Below are 26,895 nucleotides of genomic sequence, written 5' to 3'. Positions count from 1 at the left end.
CATGAACTTTTTATTTCCATTTTAGAAACAAGGCTTAAAAATTGTTTCTGTTGACATCATTTTAAAACTTAGTGCCTTTTCCCCATGATTTGATTTATGGTAGAAGAAAATTTATTAACACTGTATCTGTTACAACATGTCATTTACTTCACTTAATAACAAAGCAGAGTTTGTAACTCTTTAATTAAACTTCTTCTCAACCAATTCAGCAGAGCCTCTAATTTGGCTCTCTTACTGTGAATTTATCAACTGGGATTTGGTAAGTTCCTGTTTCCTCAGAGTGCTTCCAAAGGACTTTTTTCAGAGTGCGTCCCTTCATAAAAAAGAAGGACTTAAAGTTCATTGAGAACTTTACCTCGGGGAGTTTTTATGGCTCATATGACCTTAAGAAATACTTTTTTTTTTTTTAATCTGAAATCAAAATGGTAATAAATCATCTGGTGAATAACTTTAATTATGTTTTATCTTTTAAAAATAGGGTGCACCGGAACCCAGATTTCTTCCTGGGGGAATATATTCCCAAGCATTTTTCCATGAATGATTTGATTAAGATCACAATCTCAGACAATTCTAAGAACCAGTAAACAAAATAGATTTTAATTAAGAGGTAACCTGCTTGTAAAATGAGAGATGGTCAGCTTCGTGGGACTTACTTTAAACTACTCATCAAATTCTCCATTTCGCAGAACAGGACAGCACAAAAAATACCCTCTAGTGTTTCTTTTTTTATTTGCTGAGCTTTAGTGGCAAGGCTAGGAGTGCTTGATTTAGATTCTGACTAGAGCTCTTTCGTGTCCATCAAGTTCGAAGGATTAACAGTTCTTTCCTTTTTAACCTTTGATATATTTAGATTTCATTAGTCATGTTAAAGCATTTCAGTAGCCATTTGAATTGTCTGCTTTATCCCAAGAGATGAAATGAGAAAAGTATTTTAAATAAACTTACCATTCTAGTGCCATATGCTGAACACAGGCATCCTTAACTTAAGTGCTATGTTTTCCTGTGCTTTATGAGGGGATAAGTGTAGGTCTTCAAGTATATTTACACACAGTGAAAATATAACCTCTGTGTTCACTTATGCTTTAGCCTAAAGCTGAAGAGGAGCTTTCAAGTGACAAAGTACTTGAATCTGAACAGGATAAAATGAGCCAAGGGTTTCATCCTGAAAGAGACCCCTCTGACCTAAAAAACGTGAAAGCTGTGGAAGAAAATGGAGAAGAAGCTGAGCCTGTACGTAATGGTGCTGAGAGTGTTTCTGAGGGTGAAGGAGTAGATGCTAATTCAGGCTCCACTGATAGTTCTGGTGAAGGGGTCACATTCCCATTTAAATCAGGTAAGTTTATCCCTGCCTTCTTGTGTATGTCTTTCCTTTCTCGCCTTCACTCTATCGCAACTTAGAGAAATGTTGCCGCCTCATAGAGAAATACTGGATGGAAGGATGGGGTTCATCACAGTGTAATATTTACAGAATAGCTCAGCAGGCATAAGTTAGTGACCAGCAAATCCAGAGTCTTATGTTAGTGGAACTGATATCTGATGCTGGCGTTGTGCTTTTACTGGCATTGGAGGAGTAGCTGACAAAGGGAATCGGTCTGTACTAGAATTTGACAAGAGAAATTTAATTTATTCATTTTAATTGAAAGGGATATTTCAGCTTAGGACCATGTTCTTTGGGATACTTGTCATTTCACAGACCTTAAACTTAGCTTATTGACTGAAATCGCTCTGTAGAACTGGCAGTCAGAACCAGTATGCTAAGTTCTTGACCACCTGTGGTATGAGACGTGCCCTGTGAAATAGGTGATAAAGCCTAGAGGATCTTTCAACTTTAGACACCATCAAATGCACTTGACCTCTGTCCCAATACCATGTAAACCATGGTTGACATTGAGATTCATGGAGGGATTTGGTATGGACATGTGAGGAAAAGTAGGAAGTTTGGGTTAGGTGAATAGTTTTTCTTAGTCTGCCAAGTCTAGTGACTTGTGCATGAGGCAGGGTTTTAATGTAATATATTGGGCCTCAAAAATAATCTAGACCAGTCTTTTTCAAATTTCTGGTTTTAATCCATTTAATAGAGTTATTAATTTAGTGAGTTATAACCAATATTTTTAAAAAGGAAAATAGAATAAAAATTGTCAGTGCATTACAAACTAAAGGAAGTATTATTTTAAGAAACTTTTATTTATATATGTTTGTTCAGAGTCATGAAGTCAGATTTCTTACTGTGAGCTATAGTCAAAAACGTTTGAAAGCCATTGATTGATAACACCTTAATATACTGATAACTAGTATTTAGTGAAAATACTACCAGTGAACTATTTATAATAGACTTTATGAAATTGCAAGATTATGCTATTGTAAATGTTGGTTTTTTTTTTGTTTTTTTTTTTTTTGTTTTTTTTGTCTTTTGTCTTTTTGTTGTTGTTGTTGTTGTTGTTGCTATTTCTTGGGCCGCTCCCGCGGCATATGGAGGTTCCCAGGCTAGGAGTCGAATCAGAGCTGTAGCCACCGGCCTATGCCAGAGCCACAGCAATGCGGGATCCGAGCCGCGTCTGCAACCTACACCACAGCTCACGGCAACGCTGGATCGTTAACCCACTGAGCAAGGGCAGGGACCGAACTCGCAACCTCATGGTTCCTAGTCGGATTCGTTAACCACTGCGCCACGACGGGAACTCCATAAATGTTGTTTTTAACCTTAGGACTCAATATATTCACATTTCTTTTAAAGATTTAAGCTTATACCATTTCTTTTTTTCCTTTTATAATGATTTTTATTCTTTCCATTATAGCTGGTTTACAGTGTTCTGTGAATTTTCTACTGTACAGCAAGGTGACCCAGTTACACATACATGTATACATTCTTTTTTCTCACATTATCATGCTCCATCATAAGTGACTAGATATAGTTCCCAGTAGTATACAGCAGGATCTCATTGCTTATCCATTCCAAAGGCAATAGTTTGCATCTGTTAACCCCAAATTACCAATCCATCCCACTCCCTCTCCCCCCCCCTTGGCAACCACAAGTCTGTTCTCCATGTCTAAGATTTTCTTTTCCATGGAAAGGGTCATATGTGCCATGTATTAGATTACAGATATAAGTGATGTCATGTGGTATTTGTCTTTCTCTTTCTGACTTACTTCACTTAGTATGAGAGTCTCTAGTTTCATCCATGTTGCTGCAAGTGGCACTATTTTGTTTTTTTTTATGGCTGAGTAGTATTCCATTGTGTATATATATCACATCCTCCTAATCCAATCATCTGTCAATGGACATTTGAATTGTTTCCATGTCTTGGCTAATGTGAATAGTTCTGCAGTGAACATGCAGGTGCATGTGTCTTTTTCAAGGAAAGTTTTGTCTGGATATATGCCCGAGAGTGGGATTGCTGGGTCACATGGTAGTTCTATGTATAGTTTTATAAGGTACCTCCATACTGTTTTCCATAGTGGTTGTACCAATTTACATTCCCACCAACATGTAGGAGGATTTCCTTATCTCCACACTCTCTCCAGCATTTGTTATTTGTGGACCTATTAATGATGGCCATTCTGACTGGTGTGATGTGGTATCTCGTGGTAGTTTTGATTTGCATTTCTGTAATAATCAGTGATGTTGAGCATTTTTTCATTGTATACAGCCATCTGCATATCTTCTTTAGAGAAATGTCTATTCAGGTCTTTTGCCCATTTTTCATTTGGGTTGTTGGCTTTTTTGCTGTTGAGTTGTGTATGTTGTTTGTATATTTTAGAGATTACAAAGGCTTATCAGTTTGATTTGGTCCCATTTGTTTATTTTTGCTTTTATTTCTTTTGCTTTGGGAGATTGACCTGAGAAAACATTTGTAAGGTTGATATCAGAGAATGTTTTGCCTATGTTCTTTTCTAGGAGTTTGATGGTGTCTTATCTTATATTAAGTCTTTAAGCCATTTTGAGGGGTTTTTTTTGTGCATGGTGTGAGGGTGTGTTCCAGTTTCTTTGATTTACATGCGGCTGTCCAGTTTTTCCAGCAGCACTTGCTGAAAAGGCTGGTCTTTTCCCCATTTTATATTCTTGCCTGCTTTGTCAAAGATCAATTGACTGTAGGTTTCTGGGTTCTCTATTCTGTTCCATTGGTCTGTATGTCTGTTTTGGTACCAAAACTATATGACGTAACCAGACTGTCTTGATGACTGTGGCTTTGTAATATCGCCTAAGTCTGAAAGAGTTATGCCTCCTGCTTGGTTTTTGTTCCTCAGGATTGCTTTGGCATAGGCTTACACCATTTCATCAAGCTTTTGGGCAATCACCAATTGTTGTTCAGGGACTGAAACACTATTGTCATTTTAAGACTGTGTAAATTTTATTTTTATCCTTTAGTAAGGAAAAAGGGCACAACTATAGGCCCAAGTGTTTTAATCAACTGACTGCTTTTTGCCCCTGTAAAATACAGGGGGAAAGGGCAATATAAAATTTAGATCCGAATAATCTGTATGTCTCGTAGTAAATAAAAAATAATAAAATGTCTGCAGAATTTTCAGTGAGTCTGTGACCTATATATTAAGAACAACTAATATAAAAATGATCTAGTGTGCTATCATGAAGTGATCTGGGACCTGATTTTGATGAGTATTTTGTTAATTAAAAGAAAAATAATTGGAGTTCCCATTGTGGCTCAGCAGGTTAAGAACGTGATAGAGTGTCTGTGAGTATGCAGGTTCAATCCCTGGCACTGCTCAGTGGATTAAGTTCCGACATTGCTGCAAGCTGCAGCATAGGTCACAGATGCAGCTCGTATCTGGCATTGCTGTGGCTGTGGTGTAGGCCAGCAGCTGCAGCTCAGATTTGACCTCTAGCCTGGGAACTTCTATATGATGTAGGTGCAGCCATAAAAAAAATGAGAGGGAGAGAGAAATAAAAGAAAAAATTATTACTTGCTTTTATTATCCAATAAAAATTGCAATAAATTCTCCAACTTTAGTAATAATGGCATTGTGAGTAATGATAGCTGAAACAATAGTAGTAGCAAAGTAAGTGCTGTGACAGAAAACTAACTTTAATTTTAAATTCATATTAAAAATATTAGCTAAGGGAGTTCCCGTCGTGGCGCAGTGGTTAACGAATCCGACTAGGAACCATGAGGTTGCGGGTTCGGTCCCTGCCCTTGCTCAGTGGGTTAACGATCCGGCGTTGCCGTGAGCTGTGGTGTAGGTTGCAGACGCGGCTCGGATCCAGTGTTGCTGTGGCTCTGGCGTAGGCCGGTGGCTACAGCTCCGATTGGACCCCTAGCCTGGGAACCTCCATATGCCGCAGGAGCGGCCCAAGAAATAGCAACAACAACAACAAAAAACAAAAAAGCCAAAAAAAAAAAAAAAAAATATTAGCTAAGAGGAATTCCCTGTGGCACAGTACCTTAAGGATCCAGCATTGTCAACTGTAGTGGCCTGGGTTGCTGCTGTGGTGTGGGTTTGATCCTGGCCCAGATGCAGCCAAAAAAACATAAACAAAAAAATACTAGCTAAGAATATGTTTAAGTGACAGGAATTTTCGGATAAAGATGTATGCTTTCCCAGGTTAGTTGGCCCAGCAAGCAAGTACATTATATTCTTTAAACTGTGATCAAGAGGCGGGAAACCTGTATTTAGATGTTTAGACTTTTCAGAATCTTAAATAAGTTATTTGGGTTTTTTGTTTTTTGTTGTTGTTGTTTTTGACTGCACCCATAGCATGTGAAAGCTCCCAGGCCAGGGAGGGAACCGACCCAGGTCACTGCAGTCAAAATGCTGGATCCCTAATCCGGTGCGTCATAAGGGAAATCCAATCTGTTTGATTTTGTGTTTTACATCCTTTTGCCTTTTTTTCCTCCAAAGTAACATTTCCAAGTAAGCATACAAAGTATCCTTCTTTTCCATGAAAGCATTATATGCAAACTGGGAAGTATTAGATAGGCTATAAGGATGTATTGTACCACACTGGAAATATAGCCTGCATTTTGTAATAACTGTAAATGGAGTGTAACCTTTAAAAATTGTAAAAGGTCTGGTAGTTTATTTCATGAGGATCATTACACACCCCACAGCCAACGGCTGCTTAATGTATTAATGAAATGGTTCCTATAGCACATTATTTCAGATTTACTATTTAAAGGTATCCAAAAAGGATAAAGGAACAAATAACAGTTTAAAACTTTACATGACATTTTCTGACTGTAATTCATTGTTTCCTTTATGTTTTTGTTTGTATATGATGAGATAAAGTAAAATACTGGAATCAGCTCATACCCTTAGTGGATATATCTATAATGACCTTACGACAGTTGCCTGCCTACATTCCTCTTTCTAGAATCCTGGAAGCCTGCTGACACTGAAGGCAAGAAGCAGTATGACAGGGAGTTTTTGCTGGATTTCCAGTTCATGCCAGCCTGTATTCAGAAACCAGAGGGTCTGCCTCCCATAAGTGATGTGGTTCTTGACAAGGTAATCTGCCCACTCAGAGAAAGCTGTTTTCACTGGGAACTGGTTTTAACTATCAGTGCAAATATTTGAAGTATGAGTGGTTTTTAGAAATTGTTAGACCAAATGGCATTTGAATTATATGTTTCATTAAGCACTCTTGGGTTTATTATATGATTATAGTTAGTGTGATTTGGCTCATATTTGAGTGGTAAAGTTTTAAAATTTATAGTCAGTTTATGATAGCTATTTCTTAGTGATGTGGTGGAAATTGTGTGTCTCTTGTGCTAATATGCCTAAAGTGACTTAGAGCTCTTTCCCCACTGTTCTTAAATTTCAATATGGAATTAGGATGGCACTGATGATGGGTCAGAAACCTAGGAAAGTATTTGGCGGATTAAATTTAAGTGGGAGTTAACATAATTCATATTTTCCTAATAGGTACTAATAGTATTAGTCTTTACTCCTGTGCAGATAAATAGGTACCTTTTGTCTTTACAGCTGATCTTAATGGTACATACAGAAAATTAGTACAAGTTAGTATTTATTTCATCTGTTTATTAAACTTAAAAATGTAAAGTCAGGTGTATATCTGCCCAAGTAACTTCATGTAAATCAGTGGGTACCAATTTTGGTGTCTAAGCCTAAAATGTTTTCATTTTGTAGAGGAAGTGTTACTCTCTAATTAGAGTGGAGACAGTATCTTACAGAATGACATCCAGTTCTTATTGAGATTTCCAGCAGCTACTTATCCAGACCTTATTTGTATTATTTTACTCTCTTATAACAGATCTTTTTATTTCTCTTGCTGTCCAAGTCTCTTCTCTTGTTACTTACATAAAGACTGGTGAATGATTGGTGGTACTAATTTGACACTACTTAAGTACTTCAGAGGGCAAATTTTATTAGAGTCACTGAATTACAATTATCCTTTTAGAAGATACTCCTTTCTGTCTTCCTGCCTTACTGGTTTCTGACTTCGACCAGTCATGAGTTGATTTCTTAGCTTTACTGAGTCTATAGTCACATTATATGCCAATACAAAGCCAGGTATTTCAAGGCAAAGTGAGATTTAAAGTGAGTCATCATACTTGAAATTTACCTACTTTTGAGATTTGTTGTCCACTTAAAATATGTCCTTTACTAACCATAAGTCAATATCATCAAAATAAAAATGAGCAGTATCAGGTTTCTTATAGGCAAGTACATTAATAATCCTGGAAAAAGATTCCAGAACTTGGCTCTAGTTGACAAGTTCTCAATACAGCTTGCCTTGTGCCATTCTACTGGTCTAAGGGTCCAGTGAGCCAGTCCACCGATTTTGTCTAGCCTACCCTTGGAAGTTTTACGTCCAATCATTCCAGGGAAGCAAAAAGCCATTGTTGACCTGAGGGCACTATGGCTACTAACCCAGGAGAGTCTATCATGATTCAGAGTCTCAAGTTTTTATCTTTGTGTCACCGAATGCTCTGGAGTTCGTATTAAGCTTTCCCTTGCTTCTTTGTGCAGATCAACCAACCCAAATTGCCAATGCGAACTCTGGATCCTCGGATTTTGCCTCGAGGACCAGACTTTACTCCAGCCTTTGCAGATTTTGGAAGGCAAAGCCCTGGTGGAAGAGGTGTACCTGTAAGTGCAAGTTCCCTACAACCCAATTAGTTAGAAACTGTCATAGACGTCATGACATCTTGTCTAATGGCAAGAGAGCGGCTTTTATTCTTTGATTCTTCTAACCAAGAAGAAGAAGTAGAAGAGGCGAAGACTATCCTTTCCGTACTAACATTAAAACAAATAAAGAATACACTTGAGTCGTTTCTACTTGAAAGAAGCTGGTCTGCATTAATTTGGTCTTGAATTTTTTTTCATAGTTTTTGGTTGAAATGTCCCATTAAAAATAGAGCCAACTTTGGATATAGGATTCCTGTTTTGTCTTGAGGTGTCCTAAAACTCTAGAGCTCTCTGATGACATTCAGCTAATGATCATCTCTTTTGTCTTTGTTTCTACAGATTTGCAAGGTGCAGAGTAGGCATGGATTGCAAATTCTGGAACAGAGCAAAGCCCCAACTTGCACTCCACTGGTGATGTCACACCCACTCCTGAAAAGCCTGCCTCTAGGGGTGCGCTGAATCCTTTTTTTAAAAAAAACAAGTCTGTGGTTTTATAACATTTTCTGTTTTGCTCTTCTCACTTAACTGTAGGTTATGAAGTCAAAATATACAAAATGATACGTACAAAAGAATGCAGTATTGATAAACCGCAGATTTCCTTTATACCCTCAATGGCAGGCTCTTCACCAGTGGAAGTGGCATCGCCAAAGGAGTTCTACTGGGGTACTGCCCTGTGCAGAATTTGGCAGACTCTGCCTACTCTGTGCTTTATAGACTTGTAGAAAGCAAGTTGCCAGTGTTGCCAATGATGTGCATACCTCTTTTCCCCAAGTTGGAATGGCATAGAGAGCACTTAACCTAAAGTTCTGGAGGAGCATGGGGTTTGATATACAAATATTTGTGGATCACCCTATTTTATATTACTTTGTTTTGTGTTTGTAAAAACATTTTTATATAAAGGTGACACTTTTTATTTCCCCATCACCTTTTTATTTCTGAAAGCGGCATCTTTTGAAACCCACTTTGAAATAAGACTACACTGTCTGAAAACAGATGTTACTTTGTAGATGTTTGAATTATTTGACTTATTGTCCCGCAGCCAAACAATGATTAAAAATACTTGAATGTCTGTACCATCTTGGAGGCTTTGTAAAACATACAGAAAATCCTAATCTGAAGTAGATTTTTTGTTGAACATCACCATCTTAAAGACTTCTCTGTGTATAATATTCTTTTTTCACACAAGTTTGAAATTTTAACTTCTGTAAATACCAAATTAAATTTTTTTCTTAAGTTTGAATTTCCTCACCAGAAAGTCCTAGAAAACTGCTTTCTAGAAAGCTTTTTTTTTTTTAGGGCTGTACTCGTGGCATATGGAGATTCCCAGGCTAGGGGTCAAATTGGAGCTGTAGCTGCTGGCCTAGGCCATAGCCACAGCAACGCCAGATCCGAGGTGCATCTGCAGTCTGTACCACAGCTCATTGCAATGCTGGATTCCCAACCCACTGAACGAGGCCACGGCTCAAACCTGCATCCTCATGGATTCTAGTCGGGTTCGTTTCTGTGCACCACAACTGGAACTCCTAGAAACCATTTTATACTTTATTTTTCAGCATTATTTCTCTTGTTAGTGGGTTAAATTTATATTTGTTAACCTTTGTTTTAGTTTGGGTGTCTTTGTTTTGCCAAACATTTGAAATAATGTTGATACCTTTTTGATTATTCTCTGGTGAACATGTGTGGTTATCACATTGCTTAATTATGTTCATATGTCACTCACAGAAGGTATGAATTGCTGCATTTCCTCTCCTAGGGTATACTGTCCCTTTTCATTGCCAGCTTTTTGTCTAATAATCAGGTTTAGCAAAAAGGAGGTATTACGAACTGAGAATATCTGTATCTCAAAATATTGAAATTAGAAAATGAGTTTTAAAAGTCACTATCACAATGTATGTTTGCCCACTAATTTATATGTCCATATATATATATGCCTATGTGTGTATATATATATATATATATATATATAGGCATATTTTATATATTATATAAATGGGTTATTTGGTACAAAGTAATGTGGCAGGAAATGATCCATTATCAAGAATTTGTAGTGTTTCCAAAAATGAACTTTAACTGCATTATTCACTCTCTTTACATAGCTATGTCTCGTGTCACGTGCTCATTTTAAAGTGGAATCATTACGATCAATCTGGGTAATATTGATATGTTAATGTGAGTGATGGGAATTTTAAAGGATATGCATTATACATGTCCTTTGTGTATTTTTTTCCTTTTTATGGACATACATGCAGCATGTGGAAATTCCCAGGCCAGGGTTCAAATCGGAGCCGCGGCTGTGGCCTACACCTCAGCCATGGCAACACAAGATCCAAGCCACATCTGTGATCTATGCTGCAGCTTGCAGCAATGCCATATCCTTAACCCACTGAGCCAGGCCAGGAATCGAACCCGCATCCTCCCAGAGGCAGTGTTAGGTCCTTAACCCAATGAGCCACAAGAGCAGCTCCCCATATTTTTTATATTTACATAACATTTAAAGGAACAATCAATAATGCTGCCTGGAAGAAAGCAGCAGCCCTACTTTTCATAGTTTCTGGTTCCATAGAGCTTCCAAATTGGCTTGTAAATAATTACCACCCAAAGATATTAAGAACTGCTAGGTATGCTTCATAGTAAAGCTTAAATTGCCATGACTCCTGGTATAAACTTTCCTACAGCAGACTTGTTACAAAATATTTTTAATGATAGCAGTGTTTTTTAATATCACATGCAGTTATATGGTGCATATACCATTTTCAAACATAAAGGTAGGTCTTTTTGATGGATAATAAAGTATGTATGTATTGCAAACACCCAGGCAGTATCATCTCTCTAGTTTTTCAAAAGTCAAATTACTTGGTTATTGTGGTACTAATTTTAGTAGTAATCTGTTGGCATATATCACAGAAAATGCCCCAAAAGAAGTGTATTGAAAAGAAGAGCTGTGGATCTAGACTAATGATTTGCACATTTTAAGTTCTAACTTTGCAATTAGTTGAGCTATTGTAAAAATACTGGGTGCGAAGAAGTTTCCTGAACTCATTCCATCCTTCCTTTTTTTTTGTCTTTTGTCTTTTGTCTTTTTAGGGCTGCAGCCACAGCATATGGAGGTTCTCAGGCTGGGGGTCTAATCAGAGTTGTTGCCACCGTCTACGCCAGAGCCACAGCAACGCCAGATCTGAGCTGTGTCTGTGACCTACACCATAGCTCACAGCAACACCAGATCCTCAACCCACTGAGCAAGGCCAGGGATCAAACCCGCAACCTCATGGTTCCTAGTTGGATTCGTTTCCACTGTGCCACGATGGGAACTCCCCTTCCCTCTTTCTTAAAGGGACCCTTGATTATCTCTCTTTAAAAAAGGCTAGAATGAATATTGGTCCTTATTTTCTTTGGTTATCCAGGTAAGCAGAAGGGTTTGAGGTTATAGTCTCTGAGTGAGATAAGAGCAATGTTTATTAAATTCTAAAACAAAGGTGGGTATAATTTCTTAATAATACATTTAAGAAAAAGAGTGCATAAAAATTTTAAATTTTTAGCTCACCTGAAAAAAATTTTGGCTTATTAGTTAATCAGCCTCAAATTTTGTTGTTTTTTGTTTGTTTGTTTTGGTTTTTTTGTCTTTTGTCTTTTGAGGGCTGCGCCCGTGGCATATGGAGGTTCCCAGGCTAGGGGTCCAATCAGAGCTATAGCTGCTGGCCTATGCCAGAGACACAGCAATGCCAGATCCGAGCCGCGTCTGTGACGGACACCACAGCTCACAGCAACGCCAGATCCTTAACCCACTGAGCGAGGCCAGGGATCAAACCTGCAACTTCATGGTTCCTACTCGGATTCGTTTCCGCTGAGCCACTACAGGAACTCCAAATTTTGAAATGTCATTTTAGTAATGACATTTGTGGACCCTGCGCACATTATACATTAAACTTCCTTATCCAGCTGTTAATCAGAATTTTCTGTCCTTCAAGCAAAGAGATAAGGCTTTTTTTTATATATATTTCATAACTCTTAGCACAGTATCCTACATTTTGTTTCATTTAGTAAATACATCGTTACATATGGTGCAACTTTTGAAGGATACTGTAAATTTTACAATTTATATTAAGTTTTTCACACACACAAAAAGGACACAGATGTTTAAAGGTAATTATACCCATCTATATATATCACTTTTTGTACAGTTTCTTTTCTTTGGTATCAATAATACCTAATATCATACCTAGTTTTTATGGTCCTTTTACATGCCTTATTATATCCCATGATTCTCAGAATAACCTCTGTAGGTAGGATAAGAATTTAATATGTGAGAAACTTTAAGTTCAACAAAATTTAGACTTTTCACAGTAACTTGGTATCTAAGTGGCAGAATTGAATTCAAATCTGCAGTTCTTTTGTCGTCTTAATATTTCTTCTATCTCCATGATGCTCATTTGAAATTCACTCATATTTGCCTTGGGGAAGGTAAAGAGCTATGGCATAAATTAGAAATCTCAAGACTGGAGTTCCCATCGTGGCTCAGTGGTTAACGAACCTGACTAGCATCCATAAGGACGTGGATTCGATCCCTGGCCTCGCTCAGTGGGTTAAGGATCCAGAATTGCCGTGAGCTGTGGTGTAGGTTGCAGATGTGGCTCAGATCCTGAGTTGCTGTGGCTGTGGTGTAGGCTAGTGGCTACAGCTCCGTTTTGACCCCTAGCTCAGGAACCTTCATATGTCTCAGGTGCAGCCCTAAAAAAGACAAAAAAAAGAAAGAAAAGAAAGAAATCTCAAGGCATGTTCATTGATGTTTGCAGTATTTTTTGGAAATCGATGTTTTCTAACTTTATTCAAACATGATTAAAATTATATCTACAAATTACACTACGGTTCTCATATGATTTTGACATAATCACCTTCTATTATACTCACAGCCTTTGTTCTTAAAAACTTCATGTGCAAATAATATGGATTAAGCTAAATGTCTTATGCTCTAAGCATTTATTTGAATTTTATTAAAACATTGAAAAAGGTAGTAACCCACATGAATTAAAACTAGAATATAACCTGGTTTATAAATACCAGACAATACTTGATTTATTGCCTTCTCTCAATAGAATTGTTTTTCCTGGACTACCATATCAAAGTTGCAGTTATAAATAAATCTTTCTATGGTAGTACTCTCTGGTTTAGCAACTGTTCCCTGTTGGTATTTTGCCAGTTTGATGATCTTCTTTAATTCTCTCTCAATTATGCTGTGCATGGTACCTCTGATTTTATTTGAGTCAGTTTTTTTCATATTTAGGAAATAGTCTAAAATCATATCATCATTACTAAGTCCTTAGCTGGATGTATTTGACAAGATTGGTGTGTATTTCCCAGAAATTTTAAGTTTTAATACTGATACGTTCTCAATTCTACTTTTTCTAATTAGGACAGATAGTGAATGGTAATTGAATTAATTCACAGATGAGTGGTATGTAAAGGTTTTGACACCTGTCAAAGTCCTCATACCATGTCTGTCTTAGAATGTTTCTTTTTTATATAAATGATAACCTTTAAGTTTCTACTTTTTTCTCTTAAGCCTGATATGAATTCAAAAGGGCAATGCCAGGGCATTAAGTGAGATATGATTCTGGTAGATATGTCTTGTGCGAAATATTTTTTTTCTTTCTTTTTGAAATCTAATTGCAATATTTACTCATCACTTAGAGAATGACATGTCTGAAGAAGTAAAGGCTGTCAATAAGTTACAGATCTGAGAGGAGCAGAACTTAATATCAACCCAAATATTTAATCTTGAAAAATTATTTCCAAGCATTTAGAGTAGCAATTATTGTGAAAAATTTAATACACAGAATGCATGCCATTGTTCTTGCAGTAACAATTTTTAATTTGATGACCAACGTGACATGCTTAGGTATATTGGTTTTAATAGAATGGGTTAGTGGGACTCTAGAACAAATTGCTGATAAAGAGAGGAAGACATTTATTTCAAGGGGCATTGATATAAAGACGAGTTATTTATTTTTATTTTTGGCCGTACCCATGGCACGTGGAAGTTCCTAGACCAAGGATGGAACCCTCAATGCTGCTGCAGTGCATCCTGAACCCACTGTGCCTCAAAAGAACTTCAAGAAGTCTTATTTTAGTATTTCTGGCCCAGCAAATCTAGAGGGATCTATGAAGATCTGCAGTCAGGGTGTCTAAACTATAGAGAATTTTTGTGGTAAGGATGTATTTGCAGTTCGCACTGGAAGTTTAGAGACCCAGTTTTTAAGCAGATTTGTAACTGTGATGATTTCTGCCTGTGAATTTTTCTAATTGTTCAAGTGACCAGTCCAAAGTCACATAACTGGTTAAAAAAAAAAGAAGCAGCAGCAGCTTCAGTTAACTTCAGTCTTTTTTGCTTTTTTGTTGGGATAACAATAGCTTTATCAAAGATAATTCTCCATCACTTTAGTTACCTCATTTAGGACTTAAGGATCAAAAATTGTAGTGGTGAACATTATAGCGATAGTGTTCAAAGACAGCCCCCCTTCCAAGAAAAGATCATATCTAAATTGAGTGCCTGATACCCATCTTTGCATCTGGAAGTGTTGGGTGTGATCATCAGTCTTGACTTGAGCAGCACAACAGAAACAGTAAATTGTAAGTACTCTGTGTAGATACAATAAAGAATATTCTTGTCCTAGTTGTTGAATGTTGGACCTCGGAGATCTCAGCCCGGTCAGAGAAGAGAACCCAGGAAGATCATCACAGTCCCAGTAAAAGAAGATGTGCACCTGAAAAAGGCAGAGAACGCCTGGAAGCCCAGCCAAAAGCGAGACAGCCAAGCTGAGGATCCCGAAAACATTAAAACCCAGGTGAGAACTGAAGCACATTCTAACATTGTTTTGGACTTACAAATAACATTGTTTTAATTTGTCGTTTTGCGTTATTAATGTATTTAGAAAATTCAGTTTGAGGTGTTTTTTTTTCTGATTTTTTTCCTATTACAAGCATTATTCTGGAAACTATCATAGATGCCAATAACCTACTTTTTTCTTTTGAAATTGCATTTTGTATGCTTTTCAAAATAGATTCTATATTTAGAAGGTTCATACATCATAGAATTCTGTCATTCAGGCTTAGATCAGTATTTGCTTTTCTTAAAAATTTTAAATTCTCTGTGCTAGTCTAGTTTGTATATTGTTTTATGTTTTCATTCTAGTAAGTTAGAAGGTAGAAACCCATCTTATTTAAAGTCCTTTATAATAAAATTGAATTATTTGCATCTTTCTGTGCATATTCTGCCCTTAGAACTCCTTAGGGTAAATTGAATTCCTTTAATCCATACAAAATTATTTTTGTGTATCAAATTATATAAAGCCTCTTTTGGGGAGTTCTTCTTGTGGCTCAGTGGGCTAAGGACCCAACGTTGTCACTCTGAGAATGTGGGTTCGATCCCTGGCCTTGTTCAGTGGGTTAAGGATCTGACATTCCTATAAGCTGTGGAGTAAGTCACAGATGTGGCTTGGATCTGGTGTTGCTATGGCTGTGATGTAGGCCTGCAAGTGGAGCCTTGATTCGACCCCTAGTCTAGGAACTTCCATGTGCTGCAGGTGCGGCCACTGAACCAAAGAAAAAAAAAAAAAAAGCCTCTGTTCATCTTTTGCTGTGCACACAATATTAGTTCCTATCCCCTATACCTCTGCTATTTTTTGCTTCTGAACACCAAAACTTTACCTTATGTATTTTTCCTCTCACCAAGAGAATTTACTATTTCAGTCAAAAGCTCCAGCTCTCGGAGCAGAACAAGTTCTTAATCGCAACTGTAAAATGAAGATACTAATGCTACCTACCTCATAAGGCCATTGTGAAGATTAAATGATGTAATATAAAGAACTACACATGGTTCCTGGAACCCAGTTACATACTCACTGTTCCTGGGAAAGAGAGGCACCTTTAGTTCTGTGTTGGTGCTGAATATATATATATATATGGTAGATACTCAGTAAATACTTGTTAAACAATAAACTAACCATCCATGTTGTTCAAAGTCAGAGCCTAAACAAACTGATCCATCACAAAGCTGTGTTGTCAGACTCTAATTGGCTGCTTGCCTTTGTTCATCTTTTAGTAATTGCCCTAGATGTTTGTCCCTAAGTATATCCTTCTCCAGATTCACTAAAATCAGGTACCTAATTTTTCATCCATTTCTTCTCAGTGTATCTCACTCTTGAAAAACAAACAAAGAAACACACATCTTCTACATCCCTCCCCCCAGTCCCTCTTAGAAGTGCTTAATGAATAGGAAACTAAATGGCTTGCAAAGATAAATTCCTGCTAGATCTTTATCATTGAAGATGTCTTGCTTTAGTTTTTGTTTTGGTTTTTTTGTTTGTCTTTTCAGGGCTGCACCTGTGGCATATGGCGGTTCCCGGGCTAGCAGTTGAATCGGAGCTGTAGCCACTGGCCTACACCACAGCCGCAGCAATGCCAGCCAGATCTGGGCCACGTCTGCAATCTACACCACAGCTTAACGGCAATGCCAGATCCTTAACCCACTGAGCAAGGCCAGGGATCGAACCTGTGTCCTCATGGATGCTAGTCAGATTTGTTTCCGCTGAGCCATGACAGGAACTTCTGCTTTAGTTTTTAAGGCCTTTGTATTAGTGCCTTATTTCGAAGGCCTGTGTTACAACACCTATGAAGGAGGGAATAGACACTGTGTCTTTTTTCCATGTAAGGAACCTGAAGTTTTGAGAGATTGTTACTCACAGTGTTGTGGTTACTGAATAGTCCTTTTGTTATGACTTGTAATCTATCTCTCTTTGCTCTGTAGCAGAGTTCTCATTATTTAAAAAACCGTTTTTTTTAATTGAAGTGTAGTTGGTTTACAATGTTGTATTAGTTTCTAGTGCACAATAAAGTGATTCACTTCTTGTTCATGTTATTTTCCATTATGATTTTTTTTTACAGAATATTGCATATAGTTTCCTATGCTATACAGTAGAACTTTGTTGTTTATTTTACATATAGTAGTTTGTAGCTGCTAATCCCAAACTTTGATTTATCCTTCTTCTACCCTCTTTTCCCTTTGGTAACCATAAATTTGTTTTCTGTATCTGTGAGTCTGTTCTGTAAACAAGTTCATTTATATCATATTTTAGATTTCCACATATAAGTGATATATGGTATTTGTCTTTCTCTTTCTGATATACTTCATAGTTAGTATGGTAATCTCTGGGTCCATCCATGATGCTGTGAATGGCATTATTTCATTCTTTTTATGGCTGAATAGTATTCCATTGTGTGTGTGTACACCACATCGTCTTTATCCCGTCGTCTGTTGGTGGACATTTAGGTTACTTCCATGTCTTGGCTAGTGTAAATAATATTGATATGAACATTGAGGTGCATATTTCTTTTCCAATTAGAGTTTTTTTCCAGACCTATGCCCAGGAGTGGGATTGCTGGGTCATATGGCAAGTTTATTTTTAGGTTTTTAAGGAACCTCTCTACTGTCTTCCATAGTGGCTGCACCAGTTTGCATTCCAAGTGTAAGAGGGTTCCCTTTTCTGTACACTCTCTCCAGCATTTGTTATTTGTAGACTGTGTGTTGTTGTTGTTGTTGTCTTTTTGCCATTTCTTGGGCCGCTCCTGCGGCATATAGAGGTTCCCAGGCTAGGGGTTGAATCGGAGCTGTAGCCACCGGCCTACGCCAGAGCCACAGCAACACTGGATCCGAGCCGTGTCTGCAACCTACACCACAGCTCACAGCAACGCCGGATTGTTAACCCACTGAGCAAGGGCAGGGATCGAACCCGCAACCCCATGGTTCCTAGTTGGATTTGTTAACCACTGAGCTGCAACGGGAACTTCTATTCGTAGACTTTTTAATGATGGTTGTTTTAACCAAGTTCTCCCCATTATTAATTGTTATTTCAGAAACGTTAAGAATAATTAAATTGACTTTGAGGTATCATTGATTAGCTAAGTTTTCTTTAGTGAATAGATAAAGCAAATGTAGTTCAGGGTTAATAGACTTCTTTTTCAGGGCTAATACACCCTTTTTTTCCTTTACATTTTTCCTTCTAAATACAGAGCATCTTTGCTTCATTACCTCTCTTTTGTGTTTTTATTCTTCTCTTCTGCAGGGGTATATTCCATATTGTATATGTATATTCCTACTGTTACTCTGTTTCTTTCCTTTTGCCAAAGCAACATTTTTATAGTTTCCTCCACTTCCAGAAAACTATCTGACTTTTGTTCATACCACTTTATTTATAACAACGTTACGAATGACTTTGTTTTTCCTATATGGTAAGATTTCATGTTCTCCTTGAACCATTTCTAGGGAATCCTTTGCATGTGACGTGTTGCGACTACTCCTTCCACGTGTGTGCGCACACTTCTGTGTGGTTCCACTGCTGGGGTCCCCTGATGCCTCTCTCCTCTCTTGATACAATGTCTCCATATATCCCACTGACTCATCTCCCTGAGGGACTGATTTTTGTCTCTTCACTCTAGTTTTAACCTATTATTTAAGACCTCATTTTCTCTCCCAGCTGGTGTACACTAGTCCTCCAATCATTCCTTGTTGTCTTGTTACTAAAATAGAAAATTATCATAATAATTTCCTCCTAAAATTTTTTCCCTTTCATAAAATGTCTTCTCCCCTTTCTTTTCATTGAGCCAGCTTTTTTTGCCCTTTATAATCTTGCCCAATTCTCACTTCCTTCTAAAGTTATTTCCTGACTAACTCATTGCCTCTGACTTCTCTTGTACCTAAAGTACCCCTCTCTGACCTCTGATTAACCTTGTGTTCACTCTTTCACTTCTCTTGTAACTTTCTTTTCTTTTTTAAGACGTAAAAGAACTTCAAAAACAAAAACCCAGTGGAGTTCCTGTTGTAGCTCAGTGGTTAGAGAACCTGACTAGCATCCATGAGGACATGGGTTCGATCCCTGGCCTTGCTCAATGGGTTAAACGGATCTAGCGTTGCAGTTAGCTGTGGTGTAGTTCGCAGACATGGCTTGGATCCCACGTTGCTGTGGTTCTGGTGGAGGCCAGTGGGTACAGTTCCAACTGGACCCCTAGCCCAGGAACCTCCATACGCTGCAGGTGCAGCCCTAAAAGACAAAGAGGCAAAAAAAAAAAAAAAAAAAAGACATAGAAGAACTTTAATTTTTCCTTTTTAGGGCTGTACCAGCAGCATGTGGAAGTTACTGGGCTAGGGGTCAAATCAGAGCTGCAACTGCTGGCCTGTGCCACAGTCACAGCAATGCCAGATCCAAGCTGTGTCTGATACCTACACTGCAGCTTGTGGCAATGCCAGATCCTTAACCCACTGAGCAAGGCCAGGGATCAAACCTGCTTCCTCTTGGATACTGGTCAGGTTCTTAACCCGTTGAGCCACGTGGGAATTCCTCTTGTAGCTTTCTTGTCTTCGCAGCTGAATTTTGATGGTTTTGATTACTGTGCCTTAAGCTTTATTTGTAATTCATACAGAATTTTGTAGGCATCAAGTAGATATTCAGTTATAATGAATAAATGATTTTCAAGAAATTTTGTTCTTGTTTTTTGTGATTTTTTTTGGCCACACCCACAGCATGCAGAAGTTCCCAGAGATCGAACCCATGCCACAGAAACAACCCAAGCCGCTGCAGTGACAATTCCAGATCCTTAACCCCCTGTGCCACAAGAGAACTCCTGTTGTTATTTTTTTTTAAGATTTTTGTTTTTTCCATTATAGCTGGTTTACAGTGTTCTGTCAGTTTTCTACTGTATAGCAAGGTGACCCAGTCACACATACATATATACGTTCTTTTTTCTCACATCATGCTCCATCACAAGTGAGTAGATATAGTTCCCAGTGCTATACAGCAGGATCTCATTGCTCATCCATTCCTAAGGCAATAGTTTGCATCTATTAACCCCAGACTCCCAATCCATCCTCCTCCCTCCCCCTTCCCCTTGGCAACCACAGTCTCTTCTCTAAGTCCATGATTTTCTTTTCTTTTTTTTTTTTTTTTGCTATTTCTTGGGCCACTCCCGCGGCATATGGAGGTTCCCAGGCTAGGGGTCGAATCAGAGCTGTAGCCACTGGCCTACGCCAGAGCCACAGCAACACTGGATCCGAGCCTCGTCTGCAACCTACACCACAGCTCACAGCAACGCCAGATCATTAACCCACTGAGCAAGGCCAGGGACCGAACCCGCAACCTCATGGTTCCTAGTCGGATTCGTTAACCACTGCACCACGACGGGAACTCCCATGATTTTCTTTTCTATGGAAAGGTTCATTTGTGCTGTATATTAGATTCGAGATATAAGTGAAATCATGTGGTATTTGTCTTTCTCTTTCTGACTTGCTGCAGTTAGTATGAGAGTTACTAGTTCCATTCATATTGCTGCAAGTAGCATTATTTTGTTCTTTTTTATCACTGAGTAGTATTTCCATTGTGTATATATACCACATCTTCTTAATCCATTCATCTGTCAATGGACATTGAGGTTTTTTCTATGTCTTAGCTGTTGTTAGTAGTGCTTCAATGAACATGTTGGTGCATGTGTCTATTTCAGGTAGTTTTGTCTGGATACATGCCCAAGAGTGGGATTGCTGTGTCTGATTGCTGAATGTTTCTTTCTTTTTTTAATTGAAGAATAAATTGATATATAATTAGTTTTAGATATACAGCATAATTATTCTATATTTGTATATATATTACAAAATGATAACCAGTCTAATAACATCTATCATCAATGCAGAGTTACAAAATATTTTTTCTTGTGATAAGAAATTTTCAAATATGTGGGAGTTCCCATTGTGGCTCAGTGGTTAACAAATCCAACTAGGAACCATGAGCTTGTGATTCAATCCCTGGCCTTGCTTGGTAGGTTAAGGATCCAGCGTTGACATGAGCTATGGTGTAGGTCACAGACATGGCTCGGATCCCGCGTTGCTTTGGCTCTGGCATAGGCCGGTGGCTACAGTTCGGATTGTCCCCCTGGCCTGGGAACCTCCATAGGCCGCAGGAATTGGCCCTAGAAAAGGCAAAAAGATAAAAAAAAAAAAAAAAGAACTTTTCAAATATGTAACACAGGTACTATTAATTATAGTCACTTGCTGTACATTATTTCAATAAATGACCTTCTCATTATCCTGTTTTCCTAAGCTTAAATTGTCTTCTGAAATATTTGAAAATCTGAAGGTTGTGTTTTGTTTTTGTTTTATTTTGTTTTTAAATAGCATAGGTTAAAGTTTTAGACCTAAAATATACTGTCTCAGTTGATACAAGCAATTTAGAGAAATGCGGTGACTCCCCCATCCTTAATAAACTTAAAATTTTTCTTCCTTTTTAACTCATTGCTTAAAAAGTTGACAATAGGAATTCCCTGGTGGCCTAGTGGTTAAGAATCTGATGTTGTCACGCCTCTGACTATGTTTGATTCCTGGCCCTGGAACTTTGACATGCAATGAGCATGGCCCCAAAAAAAGGGTCGACAATATAGTTTTTAAATTTAAAGTAGACTGTCTTTTGCCAAGAGAAAACTATTGACATATTTGTACATATTCTAAAACTAGCTGCTTTCAGATATAAAATTTTTAGGGATCAAGCAAAACATTTTATAGGTCTTCAATTTTTATATCATAATTTCATGGTTTTTTACAACCTCATATTTTTACTGAGTAAAATTTACATCTAGTAAAATTTACTTTTTTATGTATAGTTCTTCAAACACACAGTCATATAACAATTAGAATCAATATATGGAACATTTCCATCAGCCCCCCCCAAATTTTTTTGTACAACTTTGTATTCATTCTTTCCTCTCCATGCTTACCTCTGGAAATCAGTGATCTGTTTGTCCATGAAGTATTGCTTTTTTCCAAAATGTCATTTAAATGGAATCATTTTGAATATACTTAGTATTTGCATTTGCTATTCATCCATAATATTACATGTATTATTAGGTTATTCTTTTTTTTAGCTCCCATTAGTATTTTATTGTTTTTATATACCTCAGGTTGTTTTATCCATTCACGGAATAAACAGGTTCCAGGTTTTAGCAATTATGAATAACACTGCTGTGAACATTTCCTTATAGGATTTGTGTGAACATATGTTTTTGTTTCTTTGGGATAAATTCCTGGCTATGGGATCAGTGAGTTGTATGGTAAACATATGTTTATCTTTATTAGAAAATAGTAAACTGGCTTCCAGGATGGTTACTGCGTCATTTTGCATCTCCACTGGCAAGGCATGATAATTCCACATCTTCACCAGCACTTGTTATTTTCTGCTTTACAAATTTTGACCATTTGAGTGGATATGTGGTAATAGCTCATTGTAATTGTAATTTGCATTTCTCAAATGACTAATATGTTGAATAAGCACATCTTTTCATGTGCTTATTTGTCATCTTGGTGTTCTCTTTGGCAAAATTTTGTTTGTCTTTTGACCTGTTTCATTTGTTGGTGTGTTATCTTATCATTGAGCTTTGAGAATTCCTTTTTTGTTTTGTTTTTGCTTTTTAGGACTGTACCCTGCATACGGAGGTTCCCAGGCTAGGGGTTGAATCAGAGCTGCAGCTGCTGGCTTACACCACAGCCACACCAATGCCAGATCCTTAACCCACTGAGCATTGCCGGGGATTGAGCCCACATCCTCATGGATCCTAGTTGGGTTCATTAACTTCTGAGCCATGAAAGGAATTCTGCGAGAATTCTTTTTTATATTCTAGATGTAAATCCTTTTCAAATTTTCACCCAGTCTGTGGTTTGTCTTTTTATTCTTTTAATTGTGTTTTTGCCAAGCAGAGGTTTTTTACTTTGGTGATGCTCAGTTTATCCATTTTTTCCATTCATACATTGTGCTTTTATCTCATACCTAAAAAAAAAATCCTTACATACAAGAATACAAAGCCTTTGTCCTGTGTTCTCCTCTAGAAGTTTATAGTTTTAGGTTTTACTTTTTTTTTTTTTTTGTCTTTTTGCTATTTCTTTGGGCTGCTCCCGCGGCATATGGAGGTTCCCAGACTAGGGGTCGAATCAGAGCTGTAGCCACTGGCCTACGCCAGAGCCACAGCAACGCAGGATCCGAGCCACGTCTGCAGCCTACACCACAGCTCACGGCAACGCCAGATCATTAACCCACTGAGCAAGGGCAGGGACCGAACCTGCAACCTCATGGTTCCTAGTCGGATTCGTTAACCACTGCGCCACGACGGGAACTCCTAGGTTTTACTTTTTAGTCTGTCCTGTATGGTTTTAATTTTCTGTGTGTGTTCTTTTTTTTTTTTTTTTTTTTTTTTTTTTTGGTCTTTTTAGGCCCACACCTGAGGCATATGGAAGTTCCCAGGCTAGGGGTCTAATTGGAGCTGCCAGCCTGCATCATAGCCATGGCAACGTGGGATTCAAGCTGTGTCTGCAACCTGACCACAGTTCACAGTAACACTGGATCCTTAACCCACTGAGCGAGGCTAGGATTGAACCAGCATCCTCATGGATGCTAGTTAGGTTCATTACTGCTGAGCCACTACAAGAATTCCCCAGCACCATTTGTTGAAAAGACTGTCCTTTCTCTTTTGAATTTTCTTTGCACCTTTATTGAAAATCAATTCATCATATATATGTGAATCTGTTTCTAGAATTTTCACCCTCTTCCAGTGATCTCTTATGTCTGTCCTCTGCCCAGTACCATACTCTCTTGAGAGAGTAGCTTCATATAGTAAGTGTGAAATTAGGTTGTAGGAGTCTTCCAAATTTTGTTATTTTTCAAAATTGTTTAAGCTATTATTCTAGTTTGTTTTTCCATTTAAATTGTAGAATTATAGAATCAGCTTTCCCCCCCCCCCCCCCGCAAGAAAAACCCTACTAGGATTTTTATATTGGTTGTGTTAAATCTGTAGATCACTTTGAAGAAAACAATAATGAATCTTCTAATACATGAACGTGATATAGATGTCTATCTTAGTCCTCCTTGATTTCTTTCATCAGTGTTTCATGCATTTCATCATAGGACTCCTGAGGATATTTTGTTATATTCTTAACTAAATACTTCATGGTTTTGGTGCTGTTGTAAGTTGTACTTTTTGAAAATATAATTTCTGGGATTGTCTGTTGTGGCTTAGTGGGTTAAGTACCTGACATAGTGTCTGTGAGAATTCTGGTTCAATCCCTAGCTTTACTTAGTGGGTTAAGGATCTGGCCTTGCCACAAGCTGAAGCATGGGTTGCAGATGTGGCTGTGGCATAGGCTGCAGCTGAAGCTCTGATTCAACCCCTAGCTGGGGGAACTCCCGTATGCTGCAGGTACAGCTGTAAAAAGACAATAGAAAAAAATATATGTAATAAATATTAATTGAATATATGTAATTTCTAGTTTGTTGCTAAAATGTAAAAATAAAATTTATATTTGTACAGTGATTTGTGTTCTATAGGCCTATTGGACTCACTTATTGATTCTAGTGTCTCATTTTGTAGATTCTTTATGATTTTCTGTGGAGACAATCATATCATTTGTGAATAGGGAGTTGTATTTCTTCCTTTACAATCTGTATGGCCTGTAGTTCTTTTTCTTTCATTACTGCCCTGATTAAGACCCCCAGTAAGATTTCGAATAGGAATGCTGAGAACAGACATTTTTGCCTTATTCCCAGTCTTAGGGGGAAAGCATTTATTCATTCACCATTAAGTAGGGTTAACAGTGTCGTTCTTCTAGTTGAGGAAGTTCGCTTCTATTTCTAATTTGATGAGGGTTTCTCTAACGCTATTTTAAAACTCCTGCCTAGTATTTTATACCATTGTTTGTATTATACCGTAATATAGACAAATTCCTATTTTAGGACATTTAAGTCATTTAATATAAAGGGTTATTGATGCAAGTTATGATGGCTAAAATCTTTTTTACCTGTCCTTAAATATCAAAAAATTTCTAAAAGTATAATTGCTGGTTTAAATGGCACCTCACAGTTTTAAGACGTTTAATACACATTGCCAAAATTGCCCTTGGAAATGTACTGAATTATAGTCCCACCACTAAAGTGTGAATATACCTAGTTCCTTGAATTCTCATCAGTAGTGAAAAAGAGGTAGTATAAATTTTTTCTGTTTGTTAAATAGATGGATTTAATTATTTCTGTGCCTAGTTCACAACCTTTGTTAGTAATTTAGGAAATAGCACTTATAAACAAAATATTAATCCTTACGGAAAGCATCATATTGTCAGTTACTATAATGTTCTTTCTCTTTTTTGGTCCTTCTAGGAACTTTTTAGAAAAGTTCGAAGTATCTTAAATAAATTGACACCACAGATGTTCAATCAACTGATGAAGCAAGTGTCAGGACTTACTGTTGACACAGAGGAGCGACTGAAAGGAGTCATTGACCTGGTCTTTGAGAAGGCTATTGACGAACCCAGTTTCTCTGTGGCTTACGCAAACATGTGTCGATGTCTAGTAACGGTAAGAAGAGAGGAAGGAGTAAAACCAGAAATCTCCAAGAGGTATATTCTCCCCTCACTACACATTCTTCCCAGAAGTGTTAATGGGGCAGAGTAAAGGGGAGAATATATTTGTAGCACTTAGTAATCTCATATCCTCGCTGTATAAAATGAATCTTACTTTTACAAATGGAGTTCCCTTACAGCTCAGCACATTGGGGATCAGGTGTTGTCACTGCAGTGGCTTGGGTCACTGCTGTGGTGTGGTTTCAATCCCTGGCCCAGACATTTCCACATGCCACAGGCATGTGCGGGGGGAAAAAATGTACACTCACCTCTGGAGGGGATATGGAGATGAGAATGAAAGAGGCATGAAATGGTTCCAGCCAATGTGAGGAAGATTAAATAAGATTTAAATTATAATTTTTGTTACTGGCAGCTAGTTATTCCTGGGGTGTCATCTACATAAATAAAGCAAATGCTTACATTCACATTTAATTAAATTCAAAATTGAACAACATGTAGGTTCTAATTCTAGCCTTGGTAAAAGTGATAGGATAGTTGTGGTCATAAAGGGTTCAAAACTGATGATACTCTCTTAGAAACTATTAGATTTCTTTCTCTTTACATTGTCCACAGCCGTTTAATCTCCACAGCCTGTCAAAACTAGGGCAAGAAAGAATGGGAGATCAAAGAGATTCTGGTTAGTGTTCACTGCCCTCTATTCTGCAGTCATAAAACTGCCAGTACCATCTGTGTTTTCTCTGCCTGTTACTGTTACCAAGGTACTTGTATCAGAACTGTGTGTCCTTTAACATTTGAGTTTTTTCCTCAATTATCACAACATCACAACTTTGTCTTTGTGCCTTACTATGAAAATGCAAATACTGTCATTCTACCAGTATTTCGAGTACCTGTGTCAAAGGTAGGTAAGTCTTTTGGGGATGAAAAAGGTACATCTTCTGCCTTTAAGGAACTAAAAATCTGATTTGGAAAAAAGCAGCATTAACAAGAAAAAAAATCACTTATAAAATATTCAGTGATAATGCAGTCTGTTGCTGTCTGAATGGTAGTTTAGCCTGAAAAATCAAGTTGGAGGAAAAACAAATTACTGTACTCATGGAAGCATAGCAAACTTTTATGAAGCAAATAGAGTTTTGAGTTCAGTCTGGGAAGGAAGGGAGTAGGGAGTACACGTATAGAGAAGGAAGAACATATTCCAGGCAGGCACAGATCTGAGCCAGCAAAATGGCATAATGGTTCCAAATGCTGGCTTTGGAGTCTCTAGGTTTAAAATTTGAACTTTACAATTTAAATTCAAACAGGAACTCTGCCATTTGCTGACTTTATAGCCTCAGAATAGTTACATAACTTCCTTAGGCCTC

General features: G+C 37.7%; 1 protein-coding gene across 50 annotated transcripts in view; it reads left to right on the top strand.

The window, feature by feature from the left end:
• Nucleotides 1–26,895, top strand: part of EIF4G3 (eukaryotic translation initiation factor 4 gamma 3) — a 356,484-nt gene that overhangs the window by 264,451 nt on the left and 65,138 nt on the right. For all 50 annotated transcript variants that reach the window (XM_084963220.1, XM_021097672.2, XM_084963219.1 and 47 more), the window contains 5 exons: nt 1,087–1,333; nt 6,329–6,462; nt 7,948–8,067; nt 14,775–14,945; nt 25,335–25,532. In XM_084963220.1, coding sequence (XP_084819346.1) covers nt 1,087–1,333; nt 6,329–6,462; nt 7,948–8,067; nt 14,775–14,945; nt 25,335–25,532 — 870 coding nt within the window. The remainder of the gene's footprint in view (nt 1–1,086; nt 1,334–6,328; nt 6,463–7,947; nt 8,068–14,774; nt 14,946–25,334; nt 25,533–26,895) is intronic.

This window comes from Sus scrofa, chromosome 6 (assembly GCF_054392235.1).
Source record: "Sus scrofa isolate SSC_HxYL_T2T_F1_AM1 chromosome 6, Sscrofa_HxYL_maternal_Yorkshire_Landrace_v2.0, whole genome shotgun sequence".
Taxonomy (NCBI): domain Eukaryota; kingdom Metazoa; phylum Chordata; class Mammalia; order Artiodactyla; family Suidae; genus Sus; species Sus scrofa.
Note: the sequence above shows the minus strand (reverse complement) of the source record. Positions and strands in the feature narration are given on the sequence as shown.